The 18,453-nt window shown below is 39.6% G+C and overlaps 1 protein-coding gene across 9 annotated transcripts in view; it reads left to right on the forward strand.

The window, feature by feature from the left end:
* Positions 1 to 18,453, forward strand: part of FAM13A (family with sequence similarity 13 member A) — a 374,625-nt gene that overhangs the window by 300,962 nt on the left and 55,210 nt on the right. For all 9 annotated transcript variants that reach the window (XM_058721927.1, XM_058721926.1, XM_058721925.1 and 6 more), the window contains 2 exons: positions 7,755 to 7,831; positions 8,217 to 8,259. In XM_058721927.1, coding sequence (XP_058577910.1) covers positions 7,755 to 7,831; positions 8,217 to 8,259 — 120 coding nt within the window. The remainder of the gene's footprint in view (positions 1 to 7,754; positions 7,832 to 8,216; positions 8,260 to 18,453) is intronic.

Consider the following 18,453-nt stretch of genomic DNA (forward strand, 5'->3'; position numbering starts at 1 on the left):
TTTATCACTTAATATCTATGGTGAGTGGGCATGTTATTTAGCCTCAGTTACTTTATCTGTAAAGTGGGACTGTTAATGCCTCACTGTGGTTTTTTTGTGAGATTTAAATGCAACTAAATGTGCTAAAGAATAGAGAAAACTGAACACTGTTCACACGTAAGTTCTTTTCTGCTCCCTAGATTCTAATGACCAGTCTCTTTTCCTTCACTTGCTATCCAACAATTTGAACAGTCTGCACTTCCTTGTTCTGAATCTTGCTTCTCACACTTGCTTGTTCAATCCCAGTAACCCAGATTCTACACCCACTTCTCTGGGAAACCTGCTTTCTCCCTGTCGCTGTCTGGACATGGAATTGGAACTGCTCTTCTAAGACCCCTGTGCTCTGACATTCTCTTGGTCCTTGACTCCTGAAGCCCTTGTGGGGCTTGATACTTCTTCCCTTTTTCTCAGAACCCTCTCCCTCTCCGCCTTGGTGACACTGACCTCTCCTGTGTCCTGTGATCACGATGACTTTGTTCTGCGTCATCTCTTTCACTGGCTCAACCTCCATAAAGCATAGGTGAATGTAGATGCTCCCAAGTTTTGTCTCATTTCTCTTTTCCATCTTTGCTTGAGAGCTTTGCCACTCATATGGTGTCAGATGTCACCTCTCTACCAATGACTGCCAAGTCAACATTTGATTGAAGCTCTCTGCAGTCCACCTTAGAAAGTGAGCATGTTAAAACCGAATTCATTGTCTTTTCCTCCTGAATCTCCTTTTCACCAGGCTACCCATCTGACTTCATCGGTCAACATCTTCTTGGTCCTTTTGTTTGCCCCCAGCCCCTCTTCCAGCTTTTCAGTTAGTTGTCAAATTTAGTGGACTCTACTTTAAAAATGGTATGAAGGACCCCCTTGTCCCTTTGTATTGCCATTACATCACTGAGGCTCTTGTTATAATTGCCCTGGAATATCAAAACAGTCACCTGACATGTCTGCATACTGCCACCCTCTCCTGTCCCCAGGCTGTCTTACCTGCCCCTGCAAAACAGTCATCTACCTAATGCAGCAATTTTCAACCCTTGTTTTCCGTGCACTAATTCCTGTCACAAACTACATGACAGTGATTCTCTGGGTAGTGTCAATGTAATGTAAAAAAGCCCCACATTGTGAACCACTGATTTAAAGTTATTCATTCCTTCAACTATACAACAACTAACTGTATGACAAGCACTCTTTGAGGAGCTAAAGACACAGAAGTTGTCAAAACAGATACACTCACAGCCATCCTGAAGTTTGCATTCTTATAGGATCAAATAAGAAACAAGAAAATATATAGTCAGATGGCAGTACATGCTGTGGGAAAAAATGCAGTGGGCAGAGACGACAGGAAGTGGTGGGGGGTGAAGGACTGATATACAGAAGATACCCTGGTCAGGCTCACTAAGAAGATTTGTGCAGGGACCTGAAAGAGGTGAGAGAGTGAGCCATCAGGTGAGGAGAGGGGAGAGGGGGCAGCAGGCTTCACCTATTTGAGGATAAGCAAGAGGTTGCTGTGGTTGGAACAGGGTTGAGGAAGGAGCATTATAAGCAATGAGGTCAGAGATGTAGCAAGGGTACTGATCACTTAAGCCTTTATAGCTGTTTTTAGGTCTTTGGGATTTATCTGGAGTGAGATGAGGAACCACTAGAAGATTAAAAAGAAGAAAATCATTTTCTGATATACCTTTTGAAAGAATCGCTCTAGCAACTGTGTTAAGAATGGCGCAGAGGTGGTAAGGGATGAACAAACACTAAAGCAAAATAATTGACGTAATCTAAGCAAGAATTGATAACAATTTAGGCCAGGATGATAGCCATTAAGTAGCAAGAAGAGGTCAGACTATGGATGTATTTTGAGGGAATAAAGAGGATTTTCTAATAGATTGGATGTGGATGTGAAGAAAGAGGTGGGTGCAGGATGACTCCAAGACCTTTAGAGTAACTGGAAAGATAGAGAATAATATTGGAGGGGCAAATTCAGAGGGAAAAACCAAAAGTTCCATTCAGATATGTTGAGCTTGAGATGCTCATTAGTAAAGAAGTCAAGTAAGCAGTTAGGTGTGTGAATCTGGAGCTCAGGGGAGAGATGAAGTTTGGAAGTCTTTGGAAGATAAGTTTGGAAATCTTTGGCACCAGTTGGCATTTAAAGCCTTGGGATGGTCTCAACTGGCACGTAGGGAACAAGCAAAAAGAAGGGCTCCAATGACTGCACTCTGGGACATACCAACATTTGTAGGCAGGTGAGAAGGTATAGGCAAAAAAGATTAGGAAGGAGCAACTAGCAATCTTCAGTACAAACATGGGGCAAGAGCCTTACTGGATTTTAGTCAGCAACAAATCAGAGGAGAGAAATTGGAATAGTGCAATACCCACATCTGCCTTTATGGTAGATTTAGGTGGGAGGAAAGAAGAAACCATCCAGTTGGTCAATTTCAAGAAAGAATCAGAGGAAATGAATTGGGTACTGCAAGCGTAGAAAGTCTTTGAACACGTGTGGCTCTCTAGGAGCGAGGAAAAATGAAGCGGCAGAATCAGAGACAATGCAAGATCAAGAGAGAGTATTTAAAAGAGTGATATCGTTGGGGCGCCTGGGTGGCGCAGTCGGTTAAGCGTCCGACTTCAGCCAGGTCACGATCTCACGGTCCGTGAGTTCGAGCCCCGCGTCAGGCTCTGGGCTGATGGCTCAGAGCCTGGAGCCTGTTTCAGATTCTGTGTCTCCCTCTCTCTCTGTCCCTCCCCCGTTCATGCTCTGTCTCTCTCTGTCCCAAAAATAAATAAACGTTGAAAAAAAAAAAAAATTTAAAAAAAAAATAAAAGAGTGATATCGCAGAGTATTTGTGTAAGATAAGTCAATAGAGAAGGGAATTGATGTGCAAGAGAAGGGGATCCATTGCAGAATCAGTGTTCTTGAGTAATTGATAGAGGGTGGAACCTAGTGGGCGGGTGGAGGGGTTTGATTGTAACTTACTTTGACCTAAAGACTATTTCATCAGACACTTGAATGGTTTGCCCCACTACCTCCTTTACATTATGCTAAAGATCTGCCCCTATGTCCTAGCCACAAGCTACCTTTCACCTAAGAAACATAAATACCCTTCTGACTTTTCAATCTCACCATGTTTATACACATCTAGTATTTCTTTCCTGTACATACTATTGAATAAGGAAAGAATATGCTAGCCACTTTGAATTTTGATTTGCCAATATTATCATTCAGAAAGAACCTATCTAGAAATGAAAAATATTAAGAGTGTAACAAACCACAGTTGGAGCAAGAACTTAATACAGAAGTCGTGATGGCAAGGACCAGTGTCTGTCTGGTTCCCCATTTACCATTGCACCCCAATGCCTAGCAGAGTTCAGCACTTACCAAAATCATGTGTTGAAAAAAACGAGTGCATGAATGGGTGCCATATTTTTTAGGGCAAATTGTGTCACAAAAGGCCCAAAATGCAAGGTTTTGAACACAGTAAATGTTCTTTCTCCCATAACCACCTAAAACAGGAGTTGAGAGCCAGGGAGAGAAGTGGAGGACTTGGTCCATACAGTTTTTCGAGACCCAGGCCAACTGTCTCCCTCTTCTTCAAGTAGCTTCCAGCACACTACGGTGGTTTTCATCTCCATTGCAACTCACAGAAGGACATCATGAGCATCAAGGAATGTACCTGCCTGGAAGCCACACACGTTGCCTCACACAGCCTATAGGAGAGGAGTTAATCATGTGGCCATATCTCATTGCAAGAGAGGCCAGGAAATGTTACTGGGCCTGGGGCTACTTATTTCTGTGGAAGGAAAGTAGAGTGGATTTGGGTGGATAGCTAGCAACCTCTTCTATCGGCATTCTCGTACCCTACCAGTAGTTCTTTTTAAATATGGATTAAGTTATACAGTTTTCTGCAAGAAAACATAAAATGTACAAAAAGAAATTCAAATCCACATTAATCCTTCATTAATAAGAATATGTCAAATATTCTCCCTCTCTGAGAGCTCAAGGTTAGAATAATGAACCTGTTTTGACTAGCAGTGTTCTCTGCAGCCTTCAGACTGAGCTGTTTGTATATTGAGAGAAGGCATTTTTTTTCAGTGTCTTCTATAAAGGCTTTGTCAGCATTTTACAGTTCTAGAAGACAAATTTGTCCTTGCTCCAAGTGTTTTCAAGTGCTTCAGTGGTCAAACAGGTTTTGAGTCTAGCTTTTAATGCCAAAACAGAGAGGGGGGCCAAGGGGAAGAATTGAAAATAAATTCCACAGTCTCAGGCTAATTTTTTCATGGCTTTTGCTCTTTTTAGATTTCAGGATATTTTTATAATTAAGGAAGGTGGTTCTTAAAATTCACTTCCTTCTGACACATAAAAACTGTCCAAATAAATTATATCATAGCAGATATGTGTGTTTTGAAAGTCACTGGTAAGCCTTAAATGAAGCAGAATTTTATGGATTGTAGACTAAGCTTTATCTGTTTTTTTTAATACAGTTCAAGAAGGAGTTTCATTAATTTATACTTAAAGTCATAATCTGTTCTTTGCTATTTCTTAAAATGACCTATTTAAAAGAGCCTAAGTTTAGAAGACCAATTAAAATAAAAATGAATGCAATAAAACATTTTTAAAGAGTTTTATTACTTTAACCTTTAATAAATGAAAACATTAATGAACCACTCTTTTACCACACCTAGAGAAGTGTTTGGGACATAAAACAGTTCAAAATCTTCAGAAGGCATTGAGTCAGTATTTTTTCATAAGACAAATACTATTAACAACTGCAGAACATTCGAAAGTCCAGTAGCATACTTCTCATACAATGGAAGTCTTCTAATTCACCTGTTATTTTAACCTACACATTCTGTTTCCTCTTTTCTCATCTCACTGAAGTGGAGGAATTGCTGATCTGTTTCTTTATCTTTCCTTCCTAAACCTTAGGCAAAAAATGGAAGTTAGAATTTATAACATGTTTTGTGCCCATGGAAATAGGTACTTTTGTTACTGTATTCAGAGATCTTTACTACTGTTGTTTCATTCTGAAAAAAATTGAGGTAGGTTGCCAGTTGTAACACATTCTTCACATGTTCCTGTTCCCAAAAGGTATAGGGACAACCCAACTGCCTTGGCAAAGGAACACTGGGTGCTTGCTTGCTGCTTTAAGTGAAAGCAGCTCATGAATATTCAACAGTCTCAAACATGTAGACAACATGAAAGTTGGAATTGTCATAAAGTCTTAGGAATATAGAACAGTTTTGAAAGTCACCCTTTGTCTATTACATCTATAAAAACTCAAATCCTTGGGGAGTTCTCAAACATAGGGATCAAACATGTTTTAAAAGTGGAGTCGGGGAGGGAGTTGAAGTTATTGCTTACTTATTTTAACCCTGGAGAACAGCTAGACTTTCTCACATTTTACAACCGTTTTTTGCAAAGCTTTCCATTATTAACATAGCTATCTTTTTTCTATAATTCTCAAAATCTATAATCAATTATATCTTGGTTCTTTCTATTTAGAAAAAAATTCTTATAGCATCTTACTGAAGTATCTTTAAATTCATATAATATTAAAGCTTATTTTCTGTTCTCTTTCTGAATATTTCTTAGTCTTAATGTGAAGATTTTTATTTATTCAGAAATAGTCATTCGCGTATAATTAAAAAATGTATTTCGTTGACACAGTTCTAAAATTATCTGAGGGTAGAAGGTTGTACTTTCCCTAGGAATTCATGTTCCATAACTTTAGGAAACCTAATACTGTTGCCCAAGATCTTACACTAAAGATTTTGATAATCTATTAAAGATTACCAATGAGAACAAACAAAGATTGTCTGTCATTGATATATCTCTTGTTTTTCAGGAAGATCACATTTGGGTAATAAGAGCAATTATGCTTTGCTTCAAGGAGATCCATTTTAGAGAGGCCTCTTCTAAATATATAATTGAATTTTGTCATAATTTTCATTTGTCAGATCGATTCTCAAATCAACTGTGTAAATTATCTAAGTGTCTAAATTGATGTTTAGTAATGGAAGACACAAACACTCCAGTTCCTGGGGACATTTCCTTAACTGGAGAAATAATAGTAAAATATTTTAGGGGAGGTGGATCTCACAGTTTCAGAAATAATAATCATGGCATCAACACCAATAGCTAATATCCTTTAAATGTACCTGGTATTATTCTAGTGCTTATACATGTGTTATCTCCTTTAATCTTCATGACCACCTATATTAAGTCTTGCGATCTCCATTTTTCAGAAGAGGAAATTGAAGGTCAGGTAGGATCATAACAGTTGGTAAATGATAGAGCTAGGATTCAAACCCAAACATTCTGACTCCAGAGTCACCATTCTAACTATTATGTTATACTTACTGTGTCTCCCTTTGTTTCTACTGTTTGATGGAGCCCAGGGTTTTAAACTTTACGAATTCCAGGTAAGTGGGTCAAACCAAGGTAAATGGAAAATAATTCATTCATCTACTGAGCCAAAGATTAGTTTTCTACTCCAATTATGTGTTTATTTTATAAAGATTTTTATATATGTCAATTTCATCAGATTATTGTGAACCTTAGTCAGATTTACTTTGTGAAGGATTTTTCACGATGGAAGGCTATGAATATGTAGATGAACACATGTTGCTTCAATATTATTATTCTAATGATACACAATAGGTGGGTTGTGCTTAATGTCTTTTTAATGCAGATACGAATCTTTGGAGTTCAGTGAAATTCAGGTTCAGATCTCCAAGGCAGCTATTTTTTTTTTTTTTCAGTTTAGTGAATGTAAATGTGTTCTCATTTGCTTATTTGTAATCTTCCTTCATGGGGATGGCTTACTTATTATGTGCTCAGTTGCCTGGATTGTATTTAGAAAGCTTTGGCCACATTCACAGAGGCAGTCAAAAAACCTTACAGATATGCCTCTTGGCCAACCTGAAATACATGCTATTCAAAGTAAATTTCCTGTTTATATTTTTCCCATCTTAGCTGATATAAAGATTAATATTAAGTATCACAGAAACAAAGGTTCTTTACGCCATTTCTTTTTATGGATAGTTTACAGTTTAGCTATGTGTTTTCCCACTTTATATTTGCAGTTTATACTGAAAATATGTTAAATGAACAATAAATGTTACGTTGGTTTCTGATTAGATTCAGGGTCAGATTCCCCAGTTCTAGTTCTTTTTCTTTTTCTTTTTTTTTTTCTTGTGTATTTATTTATTTTGAAAGAAAAAGCACAAGTGGGGAAGGGGCAGAGAGAGGGAGAGAAAGAGAGAATCCCAAGCAGGCTCCACACTATCAGTGCAGAGCCCAATACAGGGCTTGAACTCACAAGCCATGTGATGATGACCTGAGCCAAAGCTGGACACTCAACTGACTGAGCCACCTAGGCGCCCCTCCTTAGTTCTAATTCAAATGCCGCCACCCTGATGTTCTGACAATCTGGGTTTTGCTATGGTTAGCTCTAAGATATGGATGATACCTAACAAGGACATTATAGGATATAGTGATCATTTCTATGATGGTATCAGATATCTTCATTAAGGGGATGATAAAACTCAACATCCAATTTTATGCAAGTGGCATATACTAAACTGTCATAATTTTACTGGTTTTAACAAAGATAGAAATAGGACTTGAATTAGCTTATATCTGCATATTATCTGATTTTACTATTTTAAATAAAGGAGGATCTTCTGTTGCATGTTTCTTACCATTCTTACTGGGTAACAAATAATTTGTTTTGTTACAGAATATGGAAAGCCTCAACTCCACACCATCTCATGAGAGGGCTGGACCTGATGATGTTGAACTGATGTCCGATGAAAGGTAATTTTAGCATTTTCTCCTCAAATTGCTTACAAGAGCATGAATAGCTTTTTTTTTTTCTCACTTAATGCAGTGTGCCTTATAAGAACTGAAAAGAATAGAATTAAAAGACTGTATGTTCACCAACAGTATTTTGTAGCATGGGAAATGCTTGGAATAGAAAATCTGCCATGGTGCTCTTAAAGACTACTGTATGCATTGTTGTATTTCTAGTTTTGTTTTATTTTGATTTTTTTTATTTTGTTTTCGAATTTTATCAGAATTTAATTTAGAGCCACTCAGCTTCCTTTTAAAATGAATGAAGTCATAAATTTCAATGGATGAAAAGCATTGTTCTAAAACAGATTGACCTTTTATGATATTTTGTTGTTGCTGTTACTTGTAGCAAAGAAAATGAAAAAGACGGCAGACATACCCAGCATTTTGAGGTGAGTAGCTAAGAAAATTGTGACTGTAATGGGGCTGTTCATACATTCCTGAGAGCACATGGGAAGCATTATTAGACTGTCAGTAAGGGATAATGAGATTAAGGGACAGGACTGTGATTGGTTTTCAGAAGGCAAATACTGAGACATAAAGATTCCATGAGAAATCATAAGAACTCTTTTCTTTGCTTTTTAAATTCTTTTTTTTAATATGAAATATATTGTCAAATTGGTTTCTATAGCTTTTTAAAATCTTTTATTTTGCTTGCAGAGAGAAACTTCAATAGCATGGAGATTTCTCTTTAGATTTTCTGTAAAATAAAACAAAAAGCCAAGGCTACTGGTTTGATTTTTTTTATGTTTTATGCATTTTTTTAAGTGATTGAAATAAATAGGCAGTGAGTTTAGTGGATCTATCACAGAGATTTATCTCATTAATTTTCAAATTAAGATAAACTCAGTGTGAGTTACTAAACCCAATTTGTTTTCTGAGTTTTGTCTCATTTTAAGTAAGCCATGGAGAAAAAGTATCTAACTCTCTTATGTTGTTTATATCTTAAAGTTTTGGTGATTTCCTGTATTCCTTGTTCTCCAAGGGCATCGCCATGCTGGCCAAAATGATTTCCCTTTTCCCAACCCTGGCTTCCATTCAGTGTGCTTAACCCCATTTTTCATTCACGTATGTGTACATAATCTACTTCCAAATGCTTTCAACTCTACTTTCAATGTTTTTATCAATTTTTCTCTTTGGCCAGATTTAAAGCATTTTTCAACCTGTTCTTCAGTTCTGAATCTTGAAATACTAATTATACATAGAACTCTTCCTCTAACCCAGTGATTCCTAATCTTTATTGGACATTTTCTAATTCACTGATGGATTTACTCAGGAGCATGCATTGAGTCCTGCTGTGGACACATACTGTGTTAGAAGCTGCGATTCAGTAACGGCTCCAGTCCCTACCCTCCATGGAGTTTTACAATCCAGGAGACTGAGAATCTAAAAGCTGTAGACTTCTTCTTAGAAAAATGCACACTTTGTGTACAATTGGCATAAAAGATCTGGGAATTAATTGCCAACTCCCCCTGTTCCCTGCCAATGCTGTGGACTCATCATATTCCCTATGTTCAGTTCTTGTCACGTATACTTCATCGACCTAGCCAGATAATGGAAGGGGAATGCTTCCTCTTTCCGACTTCCAGCTGCTGGGCCACTTCTTTCCTCTCTGATTTCCAACCCATTTCAGCTTCCTTCCTTGGGACCCAGGCAACGAGCTAACATCTTTTTCCTTGACACCAGGTACCTTTGTCAGAGCACAGTTTCCCCGTGATCGCGTTGTTTCCTTTTTCTTCTTGTTTCACCCTCTCTCTGTTCTTTTCCTCTGCTCACAGCAAGCACCTAGTCATCATGCCATTGAATGTTACTTTAAAGAAAATTGCTTCGCCAGCCTTCTAGAGAGGTCTCCTCTGTTTCCTCCCTTTTCAGCCTATTATCCTCTATAAGATAAAAGGGTATAGAGCAGCCTTTGTGGATGGACTTCATAACATTAACTCGTAAATTCCAGGTGGCACTGAAACTCAACCCATGCTAAACTCAGTTTGCCTTGGTATTTTGTGGGCAGCTCCTATGGCACTGGATGAATCATGGGGAAAAAATCTCAAGTCCTTCTTCCATGTGCCAGGTCCTATTCTTACATGGGTCCGCCATGTGCAGTTACCAGTCAGCACCCGGCCCCCGGTTGGCTGTCCTGAAGCACTCACTATTAATAATCATTGCCACCATAATAAGTTCAGCTAGGAGATAAAATTAGGCAGTGAGTTAAAATCTAGCCTCGGCAATCCATGTCACCTTTCTTTCACAACTGCCCCACAGGAGAAAAACAAGCCATCACTCCATAAGATTCGGATGATGTTTCTCCTCATGAAGGCATGGATTTCTTTCACTGAAGGAAATGTATATTTGTTAGTGATGGACTGTGAAAAAGATCCATTTTCCATTTTTAAAGCTCTTTCCCTTGTTTGCCGTGTATTGTGATTGTTTACCATTCAACATGTGCAGCACTTTCTAGAACTTATTTTACAACCTAAATAGTTAATCTGGTCTTCTGGTAATACCACAATAATTCCTAAATTGCAGAGATGAAAAATAAGTCTAGACTTTGGTTACCCCTCCTAGAATTCTGTGTAATCGGTATTCTATTTCACACCTCCTACAGCATCAGATTGAGAGGCCAACACTTACATGCCCACCATGGATGGATGTGATGTTGTTTCCAGCTACATTTTTCATGAAGACAATTTGTCTTCCTTAATACCGTCCTTTAAATTTTTCCTTACATATTCTTGAGATCCATGTGAGATTAAGACAACAAATGAGAGCTGTTGGGAAAGGTAGTCTTTCCTTCTTGTTTTGAGTCACGTTTCCATGAGAATGAGGAACACTGGTGATGCTCCTTATAGGGACAGATAGGCAGAGAGAAGCTGGTTCTAGAATCTGCTGCTCTGGGGCGCCTGGGTGGCTTGGTCGGTTGGGCGTCCGACTTCGGCTCAGGTCACGATCTTGCGGTCCGTGAGTTTGAGCCCCGCGTCGGGCTCTGTGCTGACAGCTCAGAGCCTGGAGCCTGTTTCAGATTCTGTGTCTCCCTCTCTCTGCCCCTCCCCTGTTCATGCTCTGTCTCTCTCTGTCTCAAAAATAAAAATAACATTAAAAAAAAATTAAAAAAAAAAAAAAGAATCTGCTGCTCAGACACAAATGCAGGCGCAACTGTGACTTTATTTTTGAAGTAATCATTTTTGCAGCCCTTAAATGTGTTTTTGTTTGGATGCATGTGTTGACTGAACATCGGTTTATCCCTTTGTGGCACATCTTTTTAATTTTTTGAATCAACTCATCTTATCCAAAAAGAGAATCTGCTTGAGATCTCCGATGGTCAATGAAAAAAAATTTAGAGTCCCTTCAAAATGCCAAAAATTAAAGTATGATTTCTTTAGGTAGGTTTTCAAAAGGCTGGCATTTTAATAAAATATCCGGGGGGGGCCTGGGTGGCTCAGTCTGTTAAACATCTGACTTCGGCTCAGGTCATGATCTCATGGTTCATGAGTTCGGGCCCCACTTGGGGCTCTGTGCTGACAGCTCAGAGCCTGGAGCCTGCTTCTGATTCTGTGTCTCCCTCTCTCTCTCTGCCTCTCCCCAACTCATGCTTTCTCTCTAAAAAATAAACAAACATTTAAAAAATTTAAAAAATAAATAAAATAAAATATCCCGTTTGGGCTTTTTGAAATGAGGTGATGTAAGGAAGAGCCTAGCACACTGTTCCCTGTACAGATGGAATCCAGAGTCTTTGTTCTTTTGTTTCTTTTTAAATTCAGTGAACAACTGGAAGCATCCAGAAGAAAGGTCGTCCTTAAAACCAGCAATTTCTAGATTCTAAAAGGTATCACTGAAAATACATATTTTCGAAGTTCTTACAATGGAGTTTCAACCTTATGCTTCAGTGATTCCTTCTGATAAGTTCTTTCCTTTTGGGGAGATATTTCATGCCTCTGTATAAAATCCAGAACATGAAACCTATAACTTTATACTTAATACTTTATCAAGAAAGCAATACCTGTAAGAATTGTTGAGTGCGTGGGGTGCCTGGGTAACTCAGTCAGTTAAGTGTCCGACTTCAGCTCAGGTCATGATCTCGCAGTTTGTGAGTTCGAGCCCCGCATCAGCCTCTGTGCTGACAGCTCAGAGCCTGGAGCCTGCTTCGGGTTCTGTGTCTCCCTCTCTCTCTGCCCCTCCCCAACTGGTGCTCTGTCTCTGTCTCTCAAAAATGAATAAATGTAAAAAAAAAAAAAAAAAAAACTTTAAGAATTATTGAGTGCATGGAAGGGTATTATCTTATCTGGGAGAGGTCATTTTATGTCAGAAGTATAAGGTTAATGAAGTGTTAAATTCTTTCAAGATATTTTTACATTCTTTATGCTTTCTAAGCCTACTGCTTAGAAGAGCTTAGAAGCATACCTTTGATAACAAATAAGACATTCATAGTAAACAGAAGTCCATTTCCCTTTTTTATCCTGCTTGAAAAAAGAAAGAGAGGAGTAAGAGAGAAGACAAGGCTTTCCAATCAAGACTGAAAATTAATATTAATTATCAAACATCTTTAGTCTTTTATTTGCCCTGAGCAGGATTGAGATAAATTCTGAAATATCCCTGTCAACAAGGATTTATGAAATGAATCACCATGTTATTTCAACTTCGGTGTATTGTACGGAAGCCTTAGGATTTTGTTGTTATTGGTTTTAATGTTAGAGCAAGAATTTAAAGGCTCTATTTATTTAGATTCACTTCCCTTTTCACCCAGTCTCTAACGGCTACTGAAACTTTGGGATTCCCATGAACTTTGGAAATTTGTTATGTCCACTTTCTTTTATTGTCAGGCCAAACAGTAAATGTTTATGGTTCCATGTGGTTCTTCTGTTAACACTGTTTGGTTCCTTCCTGTGCAAACTGCATTACACAGTACACTCTCTGATATCATCGCTCCTAGCTCTGGTAAGCCATTAGGCTACTTATTTATATCCTGTGCAGGGAGGGAGAAGGGATGGAACAAAAATTCAACTATTTGAAGTCAGGGAAGGAGCAAGATCAGTGAAGTCTGAGAATTGAAAAAGCCAGGCCCAGTTTGATAGGGCAAGTCTTGACAAAGATCAGGTGAATAGTAGTTAATGGTTCCTTGACCTGAACATGGAATGTCACCTGAGGTCCCAGGCAAGGTGAGCTCTCTTGAGTATGTGCTCCCTGGCATCCTGTTTTTTTTCTTTTATAACATATGTGACACTGGTATTTACATGTTCAGTGTCTTTGTTCCACACTAAATTCCATATCTTGTTAATTCCTGTAATCCTAGTGCCTAGGACATAGTATGTGTTCAATAAACACTTGCCAGATGAATGAATGTGAAAGGGAAGTAATGAATAATTGGAAATAGTATTTTTTTACAGTAACTATGGGCCAGCCATTTTTGTATATGTTTTTCACTTAATCTTCATGCCAACTTTATGAAGTCTTGCATTTGCATTATAGAAAAAAAGCTTTAAAAAAAAAGAAGAAGCTAAAGCACAAAGAGGTTTTCATTGAAGGTCTTGCTGCTAGTTGGCCAGTATTGAAACTCAGGTCTCCAACTCTTCAACCCATCCCCTGTCTGCCACACCACACTGTTGTTTAGTGGGTTTCTGTAAGGCACAAAAATTTTTTTTTAATATATGAAATTTATTGTCAAATTGGTTTCCATACAACACCCAGTGCTCATCCCAAAAGGTGCCCTCCTCAATACCCATCTCCCACCCTCCCTTCCCTCCCACCCCCCATCAACCCTCAGTTTGTTCTCAGTTTTTAACAGTCTCTTACGCTTTGGCTCTCTCCCACTCTAACCTCTTTTTTTTTTTTTTTCCTTCCCCTCCCCCATGGGTTTCTGTTACGTTTCTCAGGATCCACATAAGAGTGAAACCATATGGTATCTGTCTTTCTCTGTATGGCTTATTTCACTTAGCATCACACTCTCCAGTTCCATCCACGTTGCTACAAAAGGCCATATTTCATTCTTTCTCATTGCCACGTAGTATTCCATTGTGTATATAAACCACAATTTCTTTATCCATTCATCAGTTGATGGACATTTAGGCTCTTTCCACAATTTGGCTATTGTTGAGAGTGCTGCTATAAACATTGGGGTACAAGTGCCCCTATGCATCAGCACTCCTGTATCCCTTGGGTAAATTCCTAGCAGTGCTACTGCTGGGTCATAGGGTAGGTCTATTTTTAATTTTCTGAGGAACCTCCACACTGTTTTCCAGAGTGGCTGCACCAGTTTGCATTCCCACCAACAGAAGGCACAACATTTTTGACAAGGGTTTGGTGTGTGACCCCACGGCATAAGGATCTCTGAGTTGAAAATTGTGAAGAAGCTGTAGTCCCCCTTATCTGCGGTTTCACTTCCCGTGATTTCAGTTACCCACAGTCAACCCTGGTCCAGAAGCAGATGATTGTCTTTCTGACATGTCACCTGAAGGTCAATAGTAGCCCAACACTGTGTCACAATGTCCACACGATTCACCTCGCTTCACCTCACATAGACCTTTGTCATCTCACAGCATCACAAGAAGTGTAAGTATCTCACAGTAAGATATTTTGAGAAAGAGATCACATTCACATGACTTGTATTACATTATGCAGTACAGTGGTTCTATGTTATTAGCAGTTATTGTTCATTTCTTACTGTGCCTAATTTATCAGTTAGACTTTATCATAGGTATGTATGTATAGGAAAAAGCATAGTGCATGTAGGGTTCAGTACTATCCTTGGTTTCAGGCATCCACTGGGCATCTTGGAATGTACCCCCTCAGAATAAGGGGGGACTATTGTAACTCATTTACTCTCTGATTCAGCTGAAGATATAAGACATATAAACAACAAAAGTTGAAACCAGAAATATTTTGGTATTTGAGAATGTCCTTGACATTTTGACATTAATGATCTAGTAGAAGAAGCAGACAAGTGTAATTCCATATGATGAGCAACAGGAGAGTGTGTGGAATGATCTGGAGAGGTGCATCACCCAAACTAGGCTAACTAACATTTGAAGGAAGAGTTGTTTTATGACGGCGTATTGCTGCCGAGCCTGAACAGCTTCAGCGTGGGTGGCCCCTGAGCAGCATCCCTAGATCCCACGTGTACATAAATCCCGGGTCCACACCAGCAGCCCACTCTGCACCCCCAGGCAAGGCAGCCATGTCAGGTTCTGGTGAGACCAGTGAGGCCAGAAATTGAGAGCAGAGGGCAAATGAAAGAGCAGCCTCAGGGACCGATCACAACAAAGCGGGACAGAGCCGAGCATGTGGGTGTGCTGATGAGGGCTGTGCTGAGTGTGCCCATGCTATGCAAGCTGTTGCGGTTTGTGTAAGAGAGACCCCTCCACTACTGTGTAAAAAATGAGCCAGAAAGTCCAGAAGCTTATGTAAGTTAATATAGGTCTATAGTGTGAGTGATACCCCATTGTATGTGGCACAGTCTAAACACCCTTATATGGTGACTTCAGATACAGTGATCTTTTTGCTATTCCTTAAACACAGCGACCATACCTCAGGGCCTTTGCACTTGCTTTTCTTCTTCCTGAGATGTTCTTCCAGTAGATGACTCACTTCTGCATTTCCTTCATATCTCTGCTCATATGTCCCTTCTTAGGAAGGGTCTTTCCTGACCACTCATTATAAAATTGCAGACTGTGGCCCTGATCTCCATCATCCCTCTTACTCTGCTTTATTTTTGTCCATAGTCCATATCACTGCCTGACATGTTTTTCTTTGTTTACTGTCACTTCCTGTAAGATTCATTAAGGACAGACTTGATTTTGTCCCCTGAAGTATCTCCAGTGTCTAGAAAATGGCCTAGCATGTAGTAAGTACTAAAAATTTATTTGTTAAATAAATGAGTAAATATTATCTTTGCACACAACATAATAGCCCTATTTAAGTATATAGCATGTGATGTTATTACTGAATAAACAAAAAAGTTTTGACCTGATTCTCTTTGTTAGAATAATAGGAATTTAGGGGGTATCTATTCCAGCCTCCCACCCATGGCAGTAATCTCTCTGTCTCCCACATACCTGACTCTCAAACTTCATTGCAATACTGTGAAGAGCAGCTCACTAATTCGCAAGGTGGCCCATTGTTGTATGGCACCCAAACCAACTGTGCTCAGAACTCCCCTGAGCATTCTTGAGCCTGTCCCACAAAGTGCCAGCTCCCTCAGTGTGGGGAGTGTGCATGTCTCACACACCCAGCACAGTGGGTGCCCCATACCATGCTGTTGAAAGAATGAATAAATCTGTACATTTTGGAGGGGGGAGAAAAAACTTTAATATTCTCATTTTAACTTTCTTTGAAATGGATGCTAATTCAGATGTAGAAAAAATTTCGTAATCTCAATTTCCTTTGAAATGGGTGCTGATACAGACAGAGGTAGCAGTCATAAAAAGTACACATTGCAGCGAACTCCCATGGTGCCTGTCTCTGTGCTTGCTCCTCCTCAACCCTTCTCACCCACACTGCCCCAAAACACCACAATTGCTAGTGCTGACTTCTGTCTGGAACCCAAAAGGCTCTTTTCTTTGTTCATAATGCATCTAAAACTCCACCCCTTGAGATAGCACGGTTCACCTCGAATTGCCGTGGAACATGCCTCATCTCTAACCCCTCTCTCTAGCATTTTGAGACATGGCAGTGTTTTCCTCATCTGCATATGGGGCCTAGTAATGAAAAAAGAGTGATGGCCTCCCTGTGTGGGTTTCTTATGCTCCAGGCACTGTGTTAGTGTCCTTTCATACCTTCTCCCAGATCTTCAGAGGAACCTTGCAAGATTGATGTTGTGAATGAAGCAGTTCAGCCAGAGCACCAAGCTAGTAAATGTCGGCCACATGGCAAGCCCAGGGCTGCCTGTAAAGCAAACTCTACATCCATTCCACGAGTGCACAGTGTCAGGGGCTGATACATGCTCTTCCAGAAGAATATGTCATGCTTACAATATGGAATCATATTTCTTATATTCATTTTTATGTCTCTAAGTGTAACCAGTGTTAAAAATATTGAGAAAAATGTGTATTTGCTGTGTGCAGATTCTAACACACACACTCAGGTGGTTGGTGGCTGACCCTGTAACTTAAAAAACTGAGTGCCAGATTTGGTCATTCAGCCCTGGTCCACTTAGGACTCAGCTGTAGGAACAAATAATTTTTATAGCATAAGTGCATAATCTGTTTTCCCCATTAGACAAGCAGCATTTTCAGGTATCTTAAAGCCCCAGATTACTTGGCATTTTCATCTGTCTTTAGGAGCTCATCATGAACTGATTGATGATCTTTCATTTTATTCCAAATGTGAAGAAAATAGCAGCCCCTTGTGCATCATTTCATGGAAATATAATAGTAAAAGCCCCCGTCTATTCCCCTGGTGATATCAAAGTGGGTTGAATAGCTATTAAAAGTAGCTGGAAGTCTTAATAGTGCTTATTTTAAGCAGGAGAACATTTCTCATGCATTAAAGGAATCATTTATGATTTCCAGATGTTTAGGTTTTTTTCCTTTAATATATTTGCTAAAATAAATTTCCAGTTATTCTCCAAAGAAAATCTCTTGTACAGATCTGTGCTACTTGAGAAGGGTATTTGTGAGTAAACACTTGGGTTTATAATCTTAGGAGAGAAGGGAAAGGGACAATGGTTGGGCTTACAAGATGCCAAAAAAAAAGCAAGGTAAAAAAGAATTAATTTCAGGGCAAATTTTGTCAACATAAAATCACTTAGCTAAAACAGCCGCCTCTGGGAGAGGGTTTTCCCCAGGTAGCCGAGCCGGGTGTAGGTGCCCCCAGTGAGCAAAACCAAGTGGAGCTCAGTATTCAGTACTCAGACTAGAAGAATAGTAGGAAAACAAGTGACAGTTTGATATTTGTTAAGATATAAATTATGCATTGCTGACTTGCCAGTTCTTGGCTTTTTACTTAAAAAAAAAAAAAAAAAAAGTGCTCCCTGTGTCATTTTGGCTCATTTCCAGAGTCCGTATTCCTTACTGCTAGCCCAGATGAGCCGCCAAACCCCTGTGCTGTTTGAATTTGCGCAACAATGCTTTAATATCCAGAGCTCCTCCATAAATAGTCTGTCCTCCCCACACTCGGGGAGAAAACAACCACAGGAAATCTGGGAATGTGCAGCTAGCCCTGCTTAATTGATCTAAGCCTGCAGGGCCAGCAGGAGGGCATTCGTGCACACAGCCTCTGCTCCTGGCCTTGCTGGACTGTTTACCTACGGGGCAAAGAAGTCTGCACACAGGAGACACCATGTTGCTTCTACAGCCTTAGCAACGGTGGTAGCAGGATTTTTGTTGTTGTTTACCGTCTGCAGGGCTGTACTCCTTTAAGGAAACACAAACTCCTTTTCCCTCATTCCTGGCTACAATCAGTAACCATCAAGACTGTCAGCTGCCTGCAGTTATCAGGAGGGGCAGCAGCTCTTGGAAATCCTCTTGTCTTCCTCAGCGGAAAAGTTAAAGGAGGATAGATGGACAGTGGCTTCTTGCATGCAGGTGGCCAGCCAGTATCCAGGGGGCATCAAACTATGATTTTGATTTCTGTGCTGGGTACACCCACAGCCTCAGCTT

This window comes from Neofelis nebulosa, chromosome 3 (genome assembly GCF_028018385.1).
Source record: "Neofelis nebulosa isolate mNeoNeb1 chromosome 3, mNeoNeb1.pri, whole genome shotgun sequence".
NCBI lineage: Eukaryota > Metazoa > Chordata > Mammalia > Carnivora > Felidae > Neofelis > Neofelis nebulosa.